General features: G+C 50.8%; 7 protein-coding genes across 7 annotated transcripts; 3 read left to right on the top strand and 4 right to left on the bottom strand.

The window, feature by feature from the left end:
- Positions 1-1,056: 1,056 nt before the first annotated feature.
- PFICI_01653 (uncharacterized protein) lies at positions 1,057-2,517 on the bottom strand (the record flags this gene model as incomplete). Its single annotated transcript, XM_007830234.1, has 1 exon — positions 1,057-2,517. One exon carries the CDS (start codon positions 2,515-2,517, stop codon positions 1,057-1,059), a length of 1,461 nt encoding a protein of 486 aa, XP_007828425.1.
- A 713-nt stretch (positions 2,518-3,230) lies between these two features.
- On the bottom strand, positions 3,231-5,090 carry PFICI_01652 (uncharacterized protein; the record flags this gene model as incomplete). Its single annotated transcript, XM_007830233.1, has 2 exons — positions 3,231-3,381; positions 3,436-5,090. The coding sequence occupies 2 exons, from the start codon at positions 5,088-5,090 to the stop codon at positions 3,231-3,233; spliced, it is 1,806 nt and encodes a 601-aa protein (XP_007828424.1).
- Positions 5,091-6,024: 934 nt separating this feature from the next.
- On the bottom strand, positions 6,025-7,706 carry PFICI_01651 (uncharacterized protein; the record flags this gene model as incomplete). Its single annotated transcript, XM_007830232.1, has 5 exons — positions 6,025-6,494; positions 6,547-7,228; positions 7,287-7,455; positions 7,506-7,573; positions 7,623-7,706. 5 exons carry the CDS (start codon positions 7,704-7,706, stop codon positions 6,025-6,027), a joined length of 1,473 nt encoding a protein of 490 aa, XP_007828423.1.
- Positions 7,707-9,164: 1,458 nt separating this feature from the next.
- On the top strand, positions 9,165-11,561 carry PFICI_01650 (uncharacterized protein; the record flags this gene model as incomplete). Its single annotated transcript, XM_007830231.1, has 3 exons — positions 9,165-10,421; positions 10,470-10,814; positions 10,872-11,561. The coding sequence occupies 3 exons, from the start codon at positions 9,165-9,167 to the stop codon at positions 11,559-11,561; spliced, it is 2,292 nt and encodes a 763-aa protein (XP_007828422.1).
- A 1,533-nt stretch (positions 11,562-13,094) lies between these two features.
- On the top strand, positions 13,095-13,610 carry PFICI_01649 (uncharacterized protein; the record flags this gene model as incomplete). The annotated part of the gene is made up of 2 exons (XM_007830230.1): positions 13,095-13,228; positions 13,289-13,610. 2 exons carry the CDS (start codon positions 13,095-13,097, stop codon positions 13,608-13,610), a joined length of 456 nt encoding a protein of 151 aa, XP_007828421.1.
- A 1,813-nt stretch (positions 13,611-15,423) lies between these two features.
- On the bottom strand, positions 15,424-16,711 carry PFICI_01648 (uncharacterized protein; the record flags this gene model as incomplete). Its single annotated transcript, XM_007830229.1, has 5 exons — positions 15,424-15,740; positions 15,819-16,254; positions 16,312-16,379; positions 16,438-16,477; positions 16,535-16,711. The coding sequence occupies 5 exons, from the start codon at positions 16,709-16,711 to the stop codon at positions 15,424-15,426; spliced, it is 1,038 nt and encodes a 345-aa protein (XP_007828420.1).
- Positions 16,712-18,387: 1,676 nt separating this feature from the next.
- PFICI_01647 (uncharacterized protein) lies at positions 18,388-20,386 on the top strand (the record flags this gene model as incomplete). The annotated part of the gene is made up of 5 exons (XM_007830228.1): positions 18,388-18,518; positions 18,582-18,820; positions 18,877-19,199; positions 19,255-19,572; positions 19,625-20,386. The coding sequence occupies 5 exons, from the start codon at positions 18,388-18,390 to the stop codon at positions 20,384-20,386; spliced, it is 1,773 nt and encodes a 590-aa protein (XP_007828419.1).
- Positions 20,387-20,446: the final 60 nt, after the last annotated feature.

Here is a 20,446-nt window from a genome sequence, read left to right as displayed (position 1 = left end):
CATATAATGCTGACAAGCTTAATACGGATCAGTTCTAGAGGATGCGCCACACGACAGGATAAGCATTCAAAGTACCGCTTTAGCACTCCATGGCAAATGGCAGATCGGCCGCTGGCGCGGCTGGCACTTACTGGTGCGCTTACCTCGCACACAACGGCAGGCAGAAATAATATCCACTTGTTGAGCTGTTCCAGGGGCAATGCTTGTCCTTGCTTGCGAGCTGGCGCCAGCAATACTCTGTCTCTGACAAATAGCAAGTGAAGATGCAACATTTCATGGCGCCAGCATTTGATAGAGGAAGCCTTCGACATTTGCCTGACAAATTGTGCATGCATGGGTGAGAATTCTCACACTTTCCGTTTTGAGGTTTTCTAGATCACGGATCAATCCGAGATTCAATCTCCAAGGCGCTGTGGGTAGATCAGATCATATGCAAATAAGTCTACATGATGCAGCTTCAATGATCTGAACAACTGCCGGTAGGAAGCGTCGTTGACACGATTGGCCCATATGGGTCCAAAGCCGCACCAAAGTATTTTCCAGTTGCAATAGACGTGATCAAATCATGCGCCTTGCAGGTTGACTCCTCCCTTTGGTCACCGTTGTGTATCCGGTCTCAATTCCCAATGTACCTCAGACTCACCAAGAACATTTGCCCTTCCTCACCCATGGTCATTGCACGCCCAAAGTCATAACGAATCGAGCAAAACTGCCTTACCGGCCCCGTTTTTCCAACTCTGTTCGGTCCGTATTGGGAGAATACCTGTACAATGTAGTTGACATTCTCTTTCACAATGGGCGTCGCTGGGTGACTTCTCTCGCAGCGTCAAACGTGTTGCATATAGACACATATTACCGCACAAACTAAGCGCCAAAGAATAGACGCACGACACCGATATTATTCTGGCCAATCTGATGTAGACTGCAAAGATTGATGTCATGTTACGAGACAGCTAATTCCAATATTGACTCAGAACAGGTCTTGATAGTGCTTCGCACAATGCAAATAATCGACGACAAATCTCGGCGCATCCACTAGACCTCTTACTACAACTGCTATATTTCGATCCTCTCCATTTTCACCCACCAATAAACATGCCGCTTTCTCCCATCCTCGTCGGGGCCCTCGAGCTCGTCCCTCAGCCCCTGAGGCGGCCGCCATGACTTGTCAAAGTCCTCGTGGGATGTAAAATACCATCGCGGTTCCCGCGCGTGCTCTCTACTGAATTCCGTGCAGCTTGGGTAAGAGTCAAAATAAGTGGCCGGCGCGCCGGCGGTGTAATACTGTGCCTCGGAGGGTGCGTGGCTAGCCCCAGTCCCAAAATTGATGGTCATGTTCCGCAGCTTCGGCATGGAGCACCTGGCAGCCCTGGCAAAGGATTTCCAGATGGGGACAAAGGTCTCATCGTTGGGCGTCGTACGGAACATGACTACCGGAATATCGCCTTCTTCCTTGCCCCATGCGAATTCAGGCGCCCAGTCCGACGTGTCCGAGTCGTCCGAATCAAAGGGAGCTGGGGGCGGCTCTTCGCCAGACTCATAGTAACCATCGTCCTCACCTGCGTCTTCTGGATCACCCATCATTAAATACCTTCCGTCCGGGGTACACATGGAGACATCGACCACGATCTCCTCCAGCAAAGAGCAGTGCACATCCGGCAGTTCCGGATGAGGGCCAAATGCGACGGGGGATAAGATCCAGGTACCTCTCAGTTCCAGCTTGCGAAGCATCGGAAGCTGTGCAATGTGCCGCACGCCCAGGCTGAGGCTGTCGAGGTCGTCGTGCTGCTCCAGGAGGCTGTCTAGCTCAAATGCCTCGTTCATGGGGTCGTTGTCGTTCAGGGTAAGCATGAGCTCTGTGACATTGGCAAGCTTCGCGTCTCGCAAGGCCTGTGCGAGGGCTGCCCGCTCCCGGACGCGCGCCGGCATGGTACGGCGCCCCGGCAAACACAGATCCCACTCGACGACGCTCGCAGCCACGCAGGCGTTGGAGATGGCTACCTGAACGCCAGGGTGCAGGCTCCGGGGGCAGAGGTATTCAACACAGCAGAGCTTGGTGATGCACGGCACTTCTGGCAGTTGCGGAGGGTTGCCGGCTTCAAAGCGGAGCATACGGTCCATATTTCTGATTTCCCAGATGGACGGGCCAAACGAATTGTGTGAGTTGGTTAGCGTCCCGTTTTCCACCAACTCTTTCCTCTTCTTGTGAGTGGGCGACTCGGCCGTGATGGTCAGACTAAGGCTGGCGCCGTCATCGCGAGCCTCCCATCTGGCCAGTCTGCCCAGGAAGTCGGAGATGGCGCGGGTGAAGGCGGCGTCATTGGCGGCGGCCTCGGCATTACTCTGCACCTTCTTGAGCCTCTTGATGCTAATCTCGGGCAACACTACTTCAAACTTGATATCACGCAGAAGGGCGCGTTTGGCGGGGTCGACGAAGGCTTCGTCAAACTCCGCCAGGCCGTCGTCGGTGCTGAGCACATGCACGGCTGTCGCCGACGTCCAGATGCCATCCACCATGATAAAAAAAAAAAATGTTTGGTGTTTTGGGGCCTTCGGTCATGCTCAGTCATGAACAAGCTGGCCCAGCGCCCGCTGATAAAATTGACCCTTTCCAAGCCTGGACATCAAATCATTATTAACATCGGTGGTAGCTTGGCAAGACGCCGTTACTACCAGGTAGTATGCAGCGAAAGAGAGGTCCACTCTATGCCGTATATCGAGCTTGGGCTTTCTGCCCTGATGCTGCACCGCAGCAAGAGTCCAGCCCCGGCCCCAGGTGGGGCGGGCAGCCCGCAGTTGAAGCTCCGGCGCTCCGGCCCAGAACCAGAAAATATTCCGACCCTCGACTTCAGGGAACTCTTAAAAGTTAGTACATACATGCTGTGGACGATAAGCCTTGGCCTTATAAGACAAAGTTGTGGTAGCAGTGGTCTTGTCTTCATATAGTGTCTATTGCGTGTGTTGCGACAGCGATATACGATCCGATGTTATCATCTACTCAGCGGCCATGATTCGAGCCTCCAGCTGTATTCTTGTCAATACATACTTACTCAGACTGAATCGTTTGAAATCACAGGTTCCTTGGAAGGCTTCATATTTGAGATATGTAAAACTCCAGGAATTCTCATCAGGTGCTGAATTGCAAGAACAGATAAAGCGCAACTCTGTGTCGTGAGCACTGATCTAATCAACATCTATAGCGTTTGAATATGAATCGTGATATGCTCAGGTCAACGCCAGAAGCCCAAGCCCCGTCTGATCATCTCAGGAATATTCCACTTCTTTTCCAACCAAGAAGTCGTGGATTTGAGACCACTAGACGAGGATGCACCGATACTGGTAATCTTTCTCTTCGCGACTACCTCGGGAGATGGCCGTGCTCTGTTTGTCGTATCAGTGCGTGTGCAGGAGATTGCTTCCAATCGAACAACTTACCCGCACTCCCAGCTCGCCGCCTGATCCACGTCCCCGACGCCGTCATACACTGCCACTTGCGGATATGGGCAAAGTGGCCGCTGGCTCTTTAGCCCAGACGTGGGATCCAGCGGCTCGTTCCAGGTCGTGGCAATGACCGAGTCTACCGGGTTGCCGTTCTCAACCCAGTCCATGAGCGCCATTAGTATGTCATGACGTTTGTCCCTAAACCCCGGAACCGACCACTGGTCACTGCCGAGGTGCGTCGATTGGAACTCGCCGCCAAAGTTCCACGGCCCATTGGCCGATGTCTGCGTGCTCCAGCAGTGGTGCATGCTAGGCACTTGAAAGTAGCGGAACCAATCCGTGATCGGTGGATTGCCACTCGTGGCGTTGTTCACCTGTTGGTAGTACCAATCAGACCCCCTCGGTGGTATGAGACCGTCGCTCAGTCCGTGATACATGACAATCTTGTGGCCTAGATCCCGAAACGTTGAAAGGTCATAATTGTCGGCAGTCGCCTGACCAGGATCAAAAGTGGCGGCCAGCGAGAAAATATTGTCATCCCAGTCAGTGTAATTCCAAAACCAGTTCCCGAGGAGAAAGAAGCGGATATAGTGGTTTCCAAACGTGCTCGTGCGCGCAAAACTGAGCACGGCTTGCCACTGACCCTCGCAGCCCGGCGAAAGCCCTGGATACAATAGCTCCCCGTCTGACCCGAGGTAGTCCCCATAGACCTTGGCCGGTACCTGAGCTTGCGCGTCCGTCAGACAGGCCGACTGGTCTATGCCGGGAACACTGCACAACATCTTGGAATAGTCCGGAACACAAGCGTCGGGCAGACTGATGATGCCGTCCTTGACGCCGTCCAGCTCGTCGCATTGTTCCATGACCAGGTCTGCCATGGGCGAGAATAAACGCCAAGGAATATGATACGGCGCCGTCTCAGGGAGGTTGTAGATCCCAACTCGTGTTATCCATGGGTTGAGACTTTTCGAGTCCCAGCCCGGAGCTCCGATGACAAGTCCGTCAAAAGTATCAGGATCAATCTCGATTTGCTTTAGACCTTGTCTTCCTCCCGTAGAACAGCCGTTGTAGTATGAGTAGGCAATCTGAGTTCCATAGTATCTCTCGGTAAGCTGTTTTGCGGCGCCAATGGAACCATTCAAGGCTCGCCATCCCCAGTCCGTCAGCCGCTCCGGTGCCCAAAAAGCCCACCGGCCATCTCCCGTTGTCGAGTTGTGCCCCGTGTCCGTCGACACCACGGCAAAGCCGTACTTCATGAAGCTTCCCATGTCAAGCCAATTGATACCACCTCCAAAGCCCCCGTTGCCGACGGCGAGGAACCGCTGATTCCAATTCACGGGTAGAAAAAGACCATATCTGTACCATGATACATCGGAGGACTGGACGTAGACTGTGACGGCACAGGACTCGGGAAGATCGGTCGGTTGAATCGGGTACATTAGGTCATGCCAACCTTCTCCATACGTATCTCCTTGTTTGATGTAGCTGAGATTCTCAATGGAAGCATTGGCGGGCAGGGTGCCAGCCAGGGCCAGTTTGACGGCATCGACATTGTCCTTGCAGAGATCCACCAGGCTGGTAGAGCCCAGAACGCGACCGACGGCAATGAGAAGAACCACAAAGGAGGACAGAAAGATGGTGTTGAACATTATGATGGTTGTTGCACCATGACGAAAAAAATCATGGCGGGCAACCAATAAGCAAGAGTGCCGGCCGAGCGGCCGAGAGCCTTGATATTATCGTCCGAAAAACGCCCCCCATTTGTCGTCACTGCATCTGATCTCAGAGGCCTTTTGCACATGGGATGAAACATTCGGATGTTGATAAGAAGCAAGGCGACCTGCAAACCCCTTTCGGCTGTCGGTCCCTCTATTCCATGCTGCCAAGATAAGGCCCCCCGAATTTGGTCTCAAGGGGGAGGGCATTGAGTATTAGATGGGGAAATACCGTCCTATCTCTGGTGGGCTCAATTTGCTATAGAGTTGTAGCCGATCGCCATTGCTGATTCGTCGTGAGCAAGTCAACCTCCCCAATCGAGTAGGAAAAGCGACGGTTCGGCAACGTGGTAATGCTTAAAACAACCATTTTATAAATAATGATCCACACCCGGCGCGCCAGGTAATTGGAGGGGGCTTTTGCACTACCGCGAATGCAACATCGGGCTTATGCAAGGCGACATAATCAAATCCGATAACATGGAAATAAAAGATTTGTATGCTTTCCGGACAGTCGATATGGCCCATGATAACCAGCATAAAGTGTACAGTGACATCAGAATGAAGGTCCATTGTTCTGGTCCTACAAATGTTCAGATCCCTTATATCACAAGCTTGGTCTTTTGGATTAGGCATGCATTTCGTCAATTGCCGTCGCAATCTACCAGCCATGAGCTTTTCAATATTTGAAATACTTGGGAACTGATTTGTCAACACCGTTCGTGAACATTTAGTTCTTTTACTTGTTTTGGTAGATTCCTGCATACGATATACGACCTGGCATCCGACGCTCGATTGAATTGAACAGGAGACATGTGTCCAGTAACTGTATTTCTCACCCTGTGCCGCCTCAAGATTCTTCCACATGTTAGAGTTTGTACAGCCTAGGTTCCTCTTCGCCGTTGGCATGCCGAATGATCTGCTTATTCTTTCGACCATAGTAAATACGCAACAATACCGCACCAATGGCCACCACAAACAGCATGGCACAATTGACGCCATGGCCAGTAGGATAGCCGCGGCTGGCTTCATCAGACTTGTAGATCCAAACGCCAGGAATCTGACCTATACCGGCGCCGATACTGACGTTTAGTGCAACGGCAAGTCCTGTCGCGGCCGTGTCCCACATGTTCGAGGTCAGCCATCCGAGCATGGGGGGAATCGACGAAAAGGCGCCCGAAGTGCCGATGATGAGGCAGGCATACCGTCCACGGTATGCATCCGGGGGTGCCGCAGCCGAAGCCAAGAATCCGATCGCACCCGCAAATGCTGCTCCAGCGCAGTGAAGGCCGCGCGCATTGAAATGGTCGGCAGACCAGGCAACGAGGACTTGAACAACTGCGAAATGTTAAAACGAGATGTTTAGAAAGCGATACAATCCATCACTTACCATAAGCTACTGCCCAGGGAGGAACTGTCATCAGCTGCGCTTGGAGGTCTTTGTAGCCCAGACCGGCAGTAATGGATGGTGTAAAAAGCGACAAAGAGCTGAACGGGAGAGACACGGCAAAGTAGATGAGGTAGTGACCATACAGACGCCAGTCCGTGAGGGTCGCTTTTGCGTCTGCCCATGTGATACTGTGGCCGTCGCCTTTGCTGCCTTCAACGAGGAGCCGCCGCGTGGCCAGATCTCGTTCCTCCTGAGAGAGCCAGCTTGCGGTTTCGGGAAAGTCGGGCAGGATAAAGTAGACCGCGACCGCGGACAAACATGAAGGAATTCCCTCAATGATGAAGAGCCATCTCCACCCCGAAAGACCCCCTGCCTGATTGATGTGGCCGATGCCGTAGGCAATCGCGCCGCCAAACGCGCCCGCCAGAGTCGCACTGGCCAAGATGAAGGCGACCCGGACACTTCTCTCGTTGCTCTTGTACCAAAAAGTGAGATAATAGACCAGTCCTGGGAACAGACCAGCCTCAAATGCACCAAGCAGGAATCGTACTCCGGTCACCTGGCTGAAAGTGTGTGTCCCACCGAGGCCAATGGTGATGGCGCCCCACGAGAGCATCAGAAATGCAATCCATCGTGATGGTCGCAGCTTCTTGAGCATTATATTGGATGGAACCTCGAATGCCTACTACGGATGAGCATAACTGTGTTTCTTTGCTACCATTGGAAGAAGCCACACTTACAAAATAGCCAATGAGAAATATCATCAATGCAATATTGAACTGCACTGGCGTCATATGCAGCTCTGTCTGCATGTCATTTTTGTAGGTGGAATTCAAGATTCTCGCGTTGCCAATGTTTGAGCGGTCTAGATTGCATAGAAAGTAGATTGCAGCCGACAAAGGAATGATCCTTCGATTTTGTTAGCAAATGGTGATGCCGGGCATAAAAATATCGCTGACCTCATATCCTGCTTGAATAGCAAGGCACGCTCCTCGGCACTAGAGGCGAGTATTGTGCTTGTCACGGCCTGTGATGATTAGCAGCATTTCATTGGAGATTTGATTTGTACCACGTACCTTCTTGTGAGGGTGATCATCTTGGTGCTTCGAGTCCGTGGGAAGCCCCTGTTCGACTTCTGCGATGGGCTTCTCGTCCGCCATTTTGCTTGTTTACTTGGGCGCGACGCTCTGTTCCAAACGAATAATTGACAACCCCTAGGAACGCGATGAGGATTAGAAAAGGCCAAGGTACAATTTGCGGTCGAGATTCAATATATCGTGGAATGCGGGGAAATGCACCTAGGTATTTTGGCGGTAAAACCGGTGACCGAATGAACCCATTCATTTACCGTTGTCAGTGAGCCCGGGTCCTACTCTGTACACCTCTTCCCCGAACGGATTGGATGCAAGGGCTCTTCCGGCAGAATAGGTAAGTCATGGGACGAACGGTGTGGACTCGCAGATATATCGAATGAGATCTGGTTGGCTATCCAAATGTGAACCCTGGCTCTGTGCCACGCAAGGACAGAAACACATTGCGGAGACACTCCTCATCCGACGATCGGGACCCCAGACAATTGATAGGTAAGATATTAGTTATTAATCCGGAAACCCGCCAGAGGCTGACTGGTAGACCGGACCCGTGTCTTAGGATATATGATTTCAAGTCCAGCTGCCGCTTCCGGGATGGGAGAAAAGATACCACAATGTCTTAAGCATCCGCATGTGTCAAGGTCGCGAGCACATGCTGGAGTACAACTTTCCTAGATCGGTCCTTCGAAAACCTTCATTCAATACCTAAAGACACTCTTGTCAGATGCGCATTGCTTTAATCAAGGCTACCTCAGTCGGAACGAGAATGACAAACTCTCATACTGGCGCAAGGGTCGTCTCGAGCGATTCGGGCGCGATTATTGTCTACTACCCAATGACTAGAAGACGGCGATGAGCGCTTGCCGTGCGAATCATCTATCGGGAAGACAATATCAAACCTTTGTAACAAGCGTATTCGGCGATGAATCAGTGTGCATGATGCCGAGTTGCCCAGTTATTGACGCCAATTTCCTAGCTTTGTATGATTGAACTCGATGGATCGTGACAGCTTCAATGTTGGCCATGGTGCGATGAGCAAGCCCGTCCCGCTTGTTTGGCAGGCCTTTCCTTGGTAAACGTGGGGGAATTGGGCTGCCTGGTAGTCACTAATCTCAGGGTCTTCCGGGGCTGCAGTCCACTATAAGCCCACTAAGAATACGAAAATGAGGGGCATTATTGAACCTTCCCCTGGTCGATTTCGTGGGGAATGGCAACAGGGACGCGCTAGAGGATGTGCAACGCTGGTACCTTGGCGGCAGTGGAGCGGAAAATAGCCGCGCGGGTCTCTTTGCCTCAATCTGCTTGTTGAAGGTCGGCAATAGTTGCAGCCTAGGCAACAATCACTCACTTTTTGCTTGGCATCAAAGATCACTCTTTATTGACCAATATTGAATAAGCTGCTCGGAATTCTCCTCCGCATTTTTTATCCCGTCTTTCTCACTGTTTGAGTCAGGGTTTGGCCGAGGAGTCCCAGCGTGCTTTGAAAATTTGCAATCCCCTCAAGACAATCACCGCCGATGAGACACCATGACAAGCCAGGGAACAGGAGGAGATAATGACCCTTTGCCTGGGGCGTCATCCAGGTGGTCCGATGCGTCCGAGGACAAAACACAGACAACAGACCCCAAGGGAACACCTTTTGACTTCAAATTCACGCCTTCTACCGTCAACTCGAACACGTCACCCAACCAGCAAGATGGTGGCTTCGTCAATATATTCGGGCCCAAAGTGGGCAATAATTTGCCCAAACAGCACGCTCCCACTGGTGGCGACTTCACCTTTTCCTTCTCCAAGCTCGACCTCTCCAGTACATTAAATGGGCAGGGCAAGGCAACCACCACAAAGTCTGGTGAGCCGTTGAGCTCCGTGTTGAAGCCAAACAACCCCCAGCAGCCTACTTTCTCTTTCGCGTTCGACAAGCAGCCGACGAAGTCAACAGGTGCAGCATCAACTCCGAGACCCAATCCCTTCGCAAAATTGAAAGACTGGAAGCCACCCGGTCCCATGGATGAAGAATTGGAGGATTCTTTGGGGCGCAAGATCCCCAAGATGAGTGCTAAACAGGTGGCTCCCAAGGAGGCGAAAGTTGACCAGCCACCAAGCAACCGCACAAACGCCCGAGTGACACGGTCGTCGCATTTCATTGATGAGGCAATGGAAATGGACGCCCGTGGCTCGAGGCGTGCTCCGACTGACTCTGACACGGCAACATCAGATTCATCCGATTCCGACGACGAGTCTGATGACGAGGACTACGTAGATGCCGCGTCCACCACCCCACAGGAAGAGTCAAGGGTTGTCGAGTCGCTCAGATATAAATCGGATCTCCTGAAACGGCCTGTAAATGAAGATGCTCTCAATGAAATCAGATACTCTCCACTTTTCACCGAGCCTGTATGGAAGTATGCCAAATCTCTCACTGCCGGGTCTCGGGATCCAGCTTTCACACAATACGCGCTATTGGGGGCCAATTCGAGTATTGCAAGTGATGAGCAAGACGACAATGCCGGAATTTTCTACAACGTTACGGCGCCGTCAAGTATCTTCATTTGTGGTAACCAGGGTTCGGGCAAGAGTCACACTTTGTCGTCCCTCCTCGAAAATTGCCTCATTCCATCGAGCAAACTTGGCTCTCTGCCTCGGCCGCTGACAGGTATCGTCTTTCACTATGACACGTTCTTTTCAGATCTCAGTGGAGCTCCGTGCGAGGCAGCCCATTTGTCTTCGGATCCAAGAGTCAAAGTGCGAATTCTGTGTGCACCTACGAATGTCCGAATGATGAAGGTACGCCAAACGACATATAATGTTGTGTTTTAGGCTAATCTCCGTTAGAACGTCTATGGTCGACTACCCAACGTGACTGTCGAGGAACTGAGACTGAAAGAGCAGGATCTTAACACGAAACGAATGCTCGATCTGATGGCTGTTGGTGCCGGAACAGTGCCGCTGTACATTCACGTCATACAACGAGTCCTCCGCGACCTACGCATTGAGCAGCAAGCCACTGGCGGTGCATTCAACTACAAGAAGTTCAAACAGATAATTGACCAGGAAGATTTGACGAACCAGCAAAGGGTTCCGCTTGATCAACGCCTTGAGACACTCGAAAGCTTCATGGTCAAGAAACCGACCAAACACTCGCAAGCTGCTTCTCGAGGCACGGATTGGACGCCAAAGGTTTGTACTCAGATTCTGGAAATATCCTGATTCTCTTTTGCTGACAAATAGACACAGAAGGGACAATTGACCATTGTTGATCTATCATGTCCATGTGTCACCGCTGAGATGGCATGTTCATTATTCAACATTTGTCTCTCCCTCTTTTTGGAGCAAAAGAGCCCATCTATTGGCCGGGTTGCTGCTCTTGACGAGGCACACAAGTACATGAGCGACTCACCAGAAGCCCAAACCTTGACTAACTCGCTCCTGTCTACGATTCGCCTCCAACGCCACTTGGCTCTTCGGGTCATCATCTCAACACAGGAACCATCAATCTCTCCCAAGCTTCTTGACCTATGCAGCATCACTATTGTTCACCGATTCCAGTCGCCAGACTGGCTTTCGGTGCTCAAGGGGCACTTGGCTGGACTTTCTACGACCTCTCAAGTTCTCATTCGAGACGAGCAGGCTAGAAAGGACAGTCACAAAGATGGCGCCGCGGGTGGTATTTCATTTGAGGGTGCCAAGGGCATTGCGATTGCCCCACAAAATCCAGCCCTCGAGATGATGTCCAAGATTGTCAAACTTCGAACGGGAGAGGCTCTCATTTTCGCTCCAAGCGCCTTTGTTGGTTTGGAGAAGAGTGGCACAGACCAAGAAGGGGCGGTCACTGTGACCCCAAGAAGACTGGATCATGAGGTTTTGCGTGTACGCATTCGAGCCCGTATTACTGCTGATGGCGGTAGAAGTATCATGGCTGCTTGATTTGTAGAGTTTGGAACCGAAATATTTTGCGCAACAACAGCGACCTGTTTTATTGTTTCGTGTACTGACGTTTTTGTTAGTCCCTTGCTTGCTTGGCAGCCGGAGTTTTAGGCGTTGTGCGCTCTCATCTGTTTTGCACGGTAGCGTCGATGTAGATTTCATGCTTCGGTCAGCGGCATCTGCCATCCCATTGCATGATGGTTGGAGGATGGAGATAGTCCCTAGTAGTGCTGCGTAAAAGGACAGAACATTGCCAGCGTTTATCGTGTTAAGGCCCAACATAAGTGTTCGTCTAGTACTTCTTGTCTAATCCAGCTTTTCACCACCACCACCTCCAAGAGTCTACGTTTCTTCCAAGGTGCAGTTTCAAGGCTTGACGTCGTCCTTTTTTGCATCTTTGTCACCCATCTATCTAAACACTTGTGCGTCTGTCTAAACTTTAGGTGCGATACTAGGCGATGGTAGTCGACCGGCTACTTGCCTTGGTACACGATTACTCACCAATGGCGGAGCTTCGTGATCCTTCCATCGTTAGCGCTGCACATGTACGAGCCTTTGGCTTGCAGTGAATGTGGGGGATCTCCCCGGGCTAAGACTGCGCAGTCTGCGCTTACTGACCATGAATTGGCTCGTATTCCGTCATCACAACCATTTCTTTCCCGTCAAGCATTAGATCCGCGTGGAAAAACTCGTTTCTTCTTTCCATAATCCGGTCTACGCAGTGCAGTAGGCAGCGGGTTGTCGCCCAAATGTAAGGTTACATTGGTGGTTCCAACAATAAGCACACCACCATGGATCATATACCCGTAAATCGCCCACAACACACCACTCAGGCCCGGCCCAGCTATACCCCCTATGACTAGAAGAGGAAAATTTCTATCTTTAGCCACCCCATCACTATGCCCTGTCCTTGCCTACCTTTGACCTTTTGTCTTGTGTTCCTGCATCAGAGGCCGCCCTACCGCGATGTTTTTCACAGAATTTGGCAGCTGCAATAGCGGCAAAGCAAAGCGGTCTCTCGTCGTCGGGTAACCTCGTGTTGGACTGATGTCAGCACCTTTTTTCTTGGCAAGCCTCTGAGCCCAGGGAAGTCACCTATCATGTGCACTAGGAAGTCGATTGGCCACCACCACCACCACCACCACCCAGTATGGCTGAGCTCATCCGTCACCTAGTAACCACTATCCAATCCACTTGGTTTTCCCCCATAGTCCTACGAGAGAAATGTTTCGTTACACTTTGGCTTGGTCAGCCTCTTTGCCTGAAGCAGTGCATCCCGGGCCGAATGGAACTAAAGCACTTGGGTCTCGGGAAGTGACAGGAGCTATTGCAATGACAGGTAGGGTCGTGCCAACTATATAAGTTGGCTTCTGCTGGCAGATTATAAAAAGGCCCTTAAACAGCGACTCATTTGCACATCAAGTCATTTTCGCACATTCAAAACAGACAACCACAGTCGGGATTACCCATCTTTCAACATTCGCTATAACAAATCACCACATATTCATACGAAATAGACTTTAATCAATCAAGATGAAGACTTTTGCAGCCATCTCCGCCCTTTTCCTGTCTGCCGCTTCGGCCGCCCCTCTCGAGCAGCGCCAAGCTACCGAGTTTGACATTACCAACTTCAGTGCCAACACCATTCCTCACGGCACAGGGGCATTGTAAGTCTATGCAAAACTTCCGCAATCAAACTCGGCATTTCATTAACAATCCATATATAGCATGTCATATGACATTGAGATCCCTGGCGTTCTGAGCACCACCTGCTCGTACTCGGACCAGACCTCGGTCGGTCACCTCCCGGACATTACTCCGTACCGCCCCTGTGACGATGCATCCGTCACCTGGCAGTGGCGTCAGATCCAGGCCGGACCCACCGGCCCCGGACCGTACCTCTTGGTCATTCTTTACACCGACCCAGCCACCAGCGCTGTCGTCGACGGCTCCAAGGAGTGGCCCTCCACCGACTTTCCCGTCGAGGACCAGGGCAGCTCCGTGGCTCAGTTCTACCGCGGCGAGCCCAACTTTGTCATTACCGTTTGAATAAGCAAGCCCTGCGTTCCATGATGTTTACAGCGAGTTTTTGGGTTTATCAAAAGAACGTGCTTGGAGAATGAAGATGCAATGTATGATAATTGGTACCGGATCCCGAAGCAGAGATATCAAAAAGAGCGCCGGGTATCACATATAGTAGACAAAAGTTTAATACAAGGTCATAAAACACACTGCTACAAAGACTTGAAGAACAAAGATTTGACACCAAGAACTGCAAAAAATACTCAAAACTATGGAGAAGCTGGGAATCGAACCCAGAACCTTTTCCATGCTTTTATCGCATGCTAAGGAAACGTCATACCACTAGACCACATCCCCGGAGGTTAATTCCAAATGCTTGGAAGATGAATTGTTGAAGATGGCGGAGAAAATTGGGTATAAGTTGGGTGGTTGTGGGCGGATATGAGAATATTCGTGGGCGGCACCAATTACGTACATGTCAGTGAGTAGAAGGTAAGGGGACGAATGAGTATGGTCGAGGGAAAGTAGGATGATGAAAGATTAATAATTACGTACGACGGAGTAGACTAAGAAATGCGTGAACCGATCTTTGTGTGCAGGGGTGGGCGACGAAAAGTTTTATACCTTGACGCGACGGTAGGTATTCTATAAGAAATGAACATGTTACAGCCTACATTACTACCTATGTATGGATGGCCACTTCTGATGGATGTCTTTGAGCGCCCCGGGGATTGGCCAGCAGATATGGCCCCCCAGTAGCCATGTGTTGATTACAGCTGCCAAAAACCAACACCTAAACTTTGGGCGCGACCGTAAATACTCACCTTGATGGAATCTCCCTCCATAGTCCCTTCTTCTAGATAAACTACACGCTTGCATATTTGGATTTGTCCCAGCTGGTCGTCCAGGAAACACAATCAAGTTTATTTCCCCCCCGAGCCTAATCAACACGCCCCTTGAACATGCACCATTCACCATTTACTTGCATCCCAGATCAATTTCAAATGCGTTTACGACGATTCACTACTAACAAGTTTCTCGGTTACTTGTATTCTCTGAATTTCCACGACGCCCGCCACGAAATAATATTCCCTCGCCACGATGGATGACAGTCACTTTAATGCCCTTCCGCCCGCAAGCCAGATCCGTGTACGTGACTTGCCAAAAATTTCGAGAGCCGGTCACCTCGCCATTGAATTCGATTACCTGAAGCGACATGTCCGACACAACCTTGGCAGGATCGTCAATGTTCTTCGTCTGGTTTGAGCAAAGCATCGGACCGACCGTCGACGGACGAATTGCAGTATCGTCCGTGCAGGAATGGTTCGACAATGCTCTTCGGGTATGTGATGGGTTTGGAGCTGACTTACAGTCAACTGGACAAACCATGGAGCCTCAGCCAAGGTCTCTGGCGCTATGAGTTCGAACAATGGTGGTTGTGAATTGGGATGGGGAAGAACATGGATCGGAAATTAATGCCGGTCTGGAAATGGGATTGCAGGACGCGTCGCAGAGAATCAAACAGACCATTGATATACCACTCCCAGCAGTTTACTCATTCAACCGCATGGCGCAAGCCAGTTTTGGATAGGTACCTAGATCAGACCACTACATGAATGTCGGGCGCAAATGGGAACTCAACTGGTTTTCGGGTCTCTTCTTGGCAGTAAATAATCAAAGACTGTGGTTAAAGAGATTAACAAACCCCATTTTCGTCAATTGCAATGCGGTAAGATTTAACGAACATGCGACAAAAGTCAAGTGATAGTCAATCATGATTGAAAGATCTTGATGATATCAATCAAAGCGATCCATTCTCGGAGTCTTGTGTCTATGAATTTTATTGTGTCGACGACCTGCTAGTACCCGTACTGATCTTCCATATATATGACCTCTCAGGCCGCTTCAACCCCAATTCGTCGTGACTGGAGAAGCTGTCTTTTAGATGAATCCAGCCCTGCGAGAAGCTGCCTTTGGATGCGCGCCCTCTCGAGGACCCTGCAATAGACTGAGACGCGTCTGTATGCGCTGTACTGTGACGTATCCTCGACATGCGAATACTCTGGTTGAGCATACCGTATACCATGGGCAGGTTGGCGCACAGTATTCCTCCACAAGGTTCCCAAGCTGATAGGATACCCATCGGTACTGCGTCCCCTATTGCCGGATTGCATTAGCACTATTGAATGTTGAAGACCGCATTTGTCTTTGTAATGCCTAGGGACAAGAACTTACAAGTGATATCTGTTGACGCATTGGCAAAGACGAACCTCAACCGAGCAGCACTGATGGAGCACACGCCCAAGCCAACAGAAAACAGAAAGCAGAGCGTCAACCTCTTGTTGGTATTGGTCTGCAGCTTCAGGATGATGGGCAGGGGCATGGCAAAGATCCACATGTCCGAGACCAGGTTGGTGATGTTGGTAAAGTAGGCAAAGGCGACGAGGTTGAGGCACTGGCCCTCGGCGGCCAGCCACCACGCCTGGATCGGCCGGCACTCGAACCCCAGCACCACCTCCATGGTGATCATCCAGAGCACGACAAATACGGCGGTGAGGATGACCACGATGCGGAACGCTTGCACGGGAAAGACGCGGTAGTACAGTGCGAGCACCGAGAGCTTGGTGCTGGCAAGGGCAACATCGTAGAGGTGGCTAAAGATGTAGTCGCCCTTTTTGCTGCAAGTTAAGAATTCTGTAGAAGGTCTATTTTGGGTAATTTGACGTACCATCATGAAGGTTTTTAGATCTTCTGATGTGATGGCCTCAATGTGCCGACCAAGACCTTGTGGGGGCCCTGCAAAGGTATGCCGTTAGTTTCACAAAACGAAGACAACTTTTTGCGGCCATCTCACCATATATAAGTCCAATTATGCAAAACGAAACAGAAATTCCCTGAAAATAATTATGAGTTATTTTTATAACAAAAAATTGACAGTCGTACTTGCTTACAGTTGCCCAGATCATCAGGTAATCATCAAACGCGAGCCTTTTTGGCTCAGTTCTCAACTTGGCCCATAATCGAAGTGTTGTGCTCAAAATCATGAGGACAATGGGAATGGAGTAGAAGACCGTCACCAGCGTGACCCTCGACTCTGCAAGATACTCTGGATCGTATTCCTGTGCCATTTCTTTTTGTTGGTTCAGAGGGGTGTCTGACGCTGTGTGTGCCGCCACAGCATGATCTTCTCATGCACAATGATTGTTCCATGTTTCCGTGTGTCTAGTACTCCTGCAGGCTCTGCAGACGGCTATATACGATCATCTTTTTCTTTTTTCTTTCTTTTTTTTTTTTTTTGCGGTTCCTGTCAAAAGTCAGAGTTCATGGTGATGAGAACAGGTCGGGCTGACTGGATGATTCTGCCCACCTCTCTGGCCACCCTGCCAGGCTCCCCCTCCATGTCTCACTCCTTGCGAGACAGCCGTCGGCCCAGAACACACGAAAGTGGGCATATTTCGGCACATCGAGATCAAGCGCCAGAGGATCTAGGGGTGGTCATTGAGGTCCCGGAGGAACCATATCCGTCACCCCACAATGTGTCAAGTGCAGCCATGTCGAAGGATGTGAGATACTGTCTCGTACAGCATCTACCTAAGATTGAGGCGATTGATTTCGTCCATCTCTTATTGAGCCAATCATCTAAGCAGCGACGCTAGGTTTGCTGAAGAAGAATACGAAAAGCCTCTTCTTGGCAGTCTGTCGTGGAAGCCCTTCTCCTGGGTCATGGGTCTTGGACCCTGTTGGGCAGATGGCGACCCAAAGAAAGTGGTGCGCATATGCCTAGCAGATGACAGTCGTCGCGGGAAATTAGCTTCCACTATGAGCTTATGGCCGCCAGCAGTATCCTGTCGCAAAAGTGCAGCAAGATGCAAATACAACACAAATGGAGGTCTAGTTGTCCGTAATAGAGGTGTTGGCTTGTCCATGCTGTCAATCAAGGTCGAGTCGATTCCATCAAGGCCGGCAGTTGTAGGCGTAGAAATGTCGAGCAGAGTTTGGCGCCCGCGCACTTTTCGGAGACTTCAAGGGTCCGGCGTTGAGACATGAAGAACAGGAGAAAGAAAAAAAAGAGCGAGTCATCTACCGAGACAATCTTCTGTCTTATACTTTGTGTGGCGTAGGTTTTGGTAGGCTCCTCTGGAGATATATGACAATCGCATATCCTAATTGGGAACGTGCCGCAGTGGAGTTGGGGACGGTAGCTTGGCCAAAATGTCCCTGTGATCGCTGTGCCGAGTGCACAGTCCTCGGCAGTTATAAAATGTCTAGGGCAGAGTATACCTTGTTCATAATCAGTCGAAGGATCAAAGACCTCCATAGAACACTTGGATGCTCGTAGGACGTACTGCAATGAGTACATGGTCGCTACTGCTGTGGGGCTATAGGCGCCGTCTATTGCGACCGAATATGACCAGAGTTGACACTGCTGTCGCAGAGAGAAAGTCAGCCAAAGGTTCATGGTTTTGATTGAATGCGAGTTAAACAAAAATATGCGTATGCTATTTTGATTTTCAAATGAATAATTCAACAGAAAAACATGGATTATCGTGGTCATTGTGCAGAAAACCAGCATTAGCGGTCTTTTGCTTTTGTGCACCTCTGCCTGTACTTTTCCAGGAATAAGAAAAATCATGGTGCCAAGAAAACGGCCTGGGAATAGACGAGAGCTGCAGTATCTACCTACTTAACCACAAAACTATTCCCGCAACTTTGAAATTGGCAGCTTCTGATGTCTTGTATACATGCCTCAGAGTGACAATCATACTCAAACTCGTCAACCTGATCCTCCAAAACAAAGCATACAATGCAGAGAGCATCACGGGCTGTTTTCATAGCCCTGTTCTCGGTTGCCCTAGCCGCGCTGCAAGTCAACCTAGACTATGCGACATATCAGGGCTACTATGACAGCACATATGACCTGAATATTTGGAAAAGGTAGTATATCGCTTCGACTATAAGCTCACGAGCACAAAGTTATCTGACATGTCTTGTGTGCAGTGTTCGATACGCCGCACCTCCAGTAGGAAACCTCAGATGGCAAGCTCCGAGACCCCCGCCGACCAATCGCAGTGCAGTCATTCCCGCAACCGAACAGCCCCCAATCTGTCCACAGACCGGAGGCTATGCACTGCCCGCCGTCTATGGATTCACTTCTGGTTACGGTGATGAAGACTGCTTGTACCTGAATGTCCATGCTTCCCCCAATGCCTCCTCGCTCCCTGTAATGGTCTGGATCCGTGAGTCAATAGCCCACGTCAGCTTCTCATTCGCGTCTGACTAATCGAGTTTGCAGATGGTGGCGGCTACTCAAAGTTTGGAGCTGTCTATGACCCGAGCGTGTGGCTGAACACCAACGACAATGGCTTTGTCTTTGTAGAGATCCAATACCGGCTTGGCGCCTTCGGGTATCTCTCCTCCCCCGACATCAAGAACAATGGTGTGCTCAACGCCGGCCTTTTGGATCAGCGGTTCGCGCTAGATTGGGTACAAAAGTATATCACCAAGTTTGGCGGTGATCCGACTCGTGTCACTATTGGCGGGGAGTCTTCTGGTGCCGGTTCTGTCATGTTCCATGCCCTGGCCTATGGCGGAAACGATGCCAAGGTCTTCAATAATGTGCGCGCGCCATACTTGTATCCCTACCAAAACACAATTATTAATCGTGATCCAGATAGTTGCTGCTAGCCCGTATACACCACCGGTCTACAACTACAACGACCCGGTACCGACGGGCAACTACCAGGCCTTTGTCGATCTGGTAGGATGCGGTAGAAATGCCGCCTCCGCAGCGGACGGTGCCAGCACATTTGCGTGCCTGGTCGCTGCAGACACCTTGGTTCTGCAAAATGCCAGTGGAACCGTGTCTACCACGCGAGGCTATTTTGGTAGCTTTGCCTTTCAGCCTGTAGTCGACGGTAGTTACATACAAACTCGCCCCTCGCAGCAGCTTTTGACAGGCAAAGTCAATGGAAAGCGCATTCTTGTTGGGGTGAGTAAACTTCCATAGTAGATCAACTTACCCGTCTGCTTACAATGGCCAGAACAATGCAAATGAAGGTGTCCCACTCACCAATCCCGACGTTGACACGTTTAGCGAGTACAATGATTTCATCGCAAAGACATATCCGCGCTTCACCCCCGCCGATGTCATTAGTCTCAACGCCTTTTACCAGACGGCCTTTGCCCAACAAGGAGACAATGGCACCCGCTTCGACACCTTGGGCGACTCTGGCCCCACGGCCCTGACCGTGTCCGAGTTCGCGACGGGCCTGCAGCAGGCCGTCTTGGACATTGGCGCCGAGTCCGTCTACGACTGCCCGGCGCAGTGGCTGGCCGAGGCCTTTACCCCGGGGGCGCTGCAGGCCTGGAAGTACCAGTACTCGGTCACGCCCGCGTACCACGGCCACGACCTGACGGCCTACTTCGCCGTCGGCGCCACGGTGCCCAATCTCGACTTTCGATATGCGTTTCAAAAGATTCTGGGCAACTTTATCGTGTTCAACTCGCCGCTCATTTCTCGTCAGAACGCGACTGCTGGGTATGCCAATGCGACGGCCCCTCCTGGTGCTTATGGTAATATTGGCTGGCCCGAGTATGGATTGATCAATCCAACCATGATCAATCTGAATACTACAGGAGGCCAGTTGACCGAGGTGGTCGTCACTCCAAACTTGACGTTTTATCAGCGTACAGGCCCCGGAATTGTCAACAGATTCCGCCTTGTCAACTCCAGAACCTGGGAAGGCGGACGCGGTTTCCGCTGTGATTTCTGGCGAAGTGTTTCGGCGAGAGTTCCTTACTAAAAGGCTGGGACTGGAATTGATTTTCAAGGTCTGATACACGTTAGACTGTGTTACATCGAG

Source organism: Pestalotiopsis fici, assembly GCF_000516985.1.
Source record: "Pestalotiopsis fici W106-1 unplaced genomic scaffold PFICI_Scf_1, whole genome shotgun sequence".
NCBI classification, from domain to species: Eukaryota; Fungi; Ascomycota; class Sordariomycetes; order Amphisphaeriales; family Sporocadaceae; genus Pestalotiopsis; species Pestalotiopsis fici.
The sequence above is the reverse complement of the archived record's forward strand: the minus strand, read 5'-3'. Positions and strand labels throughout refer to the sequence as shown.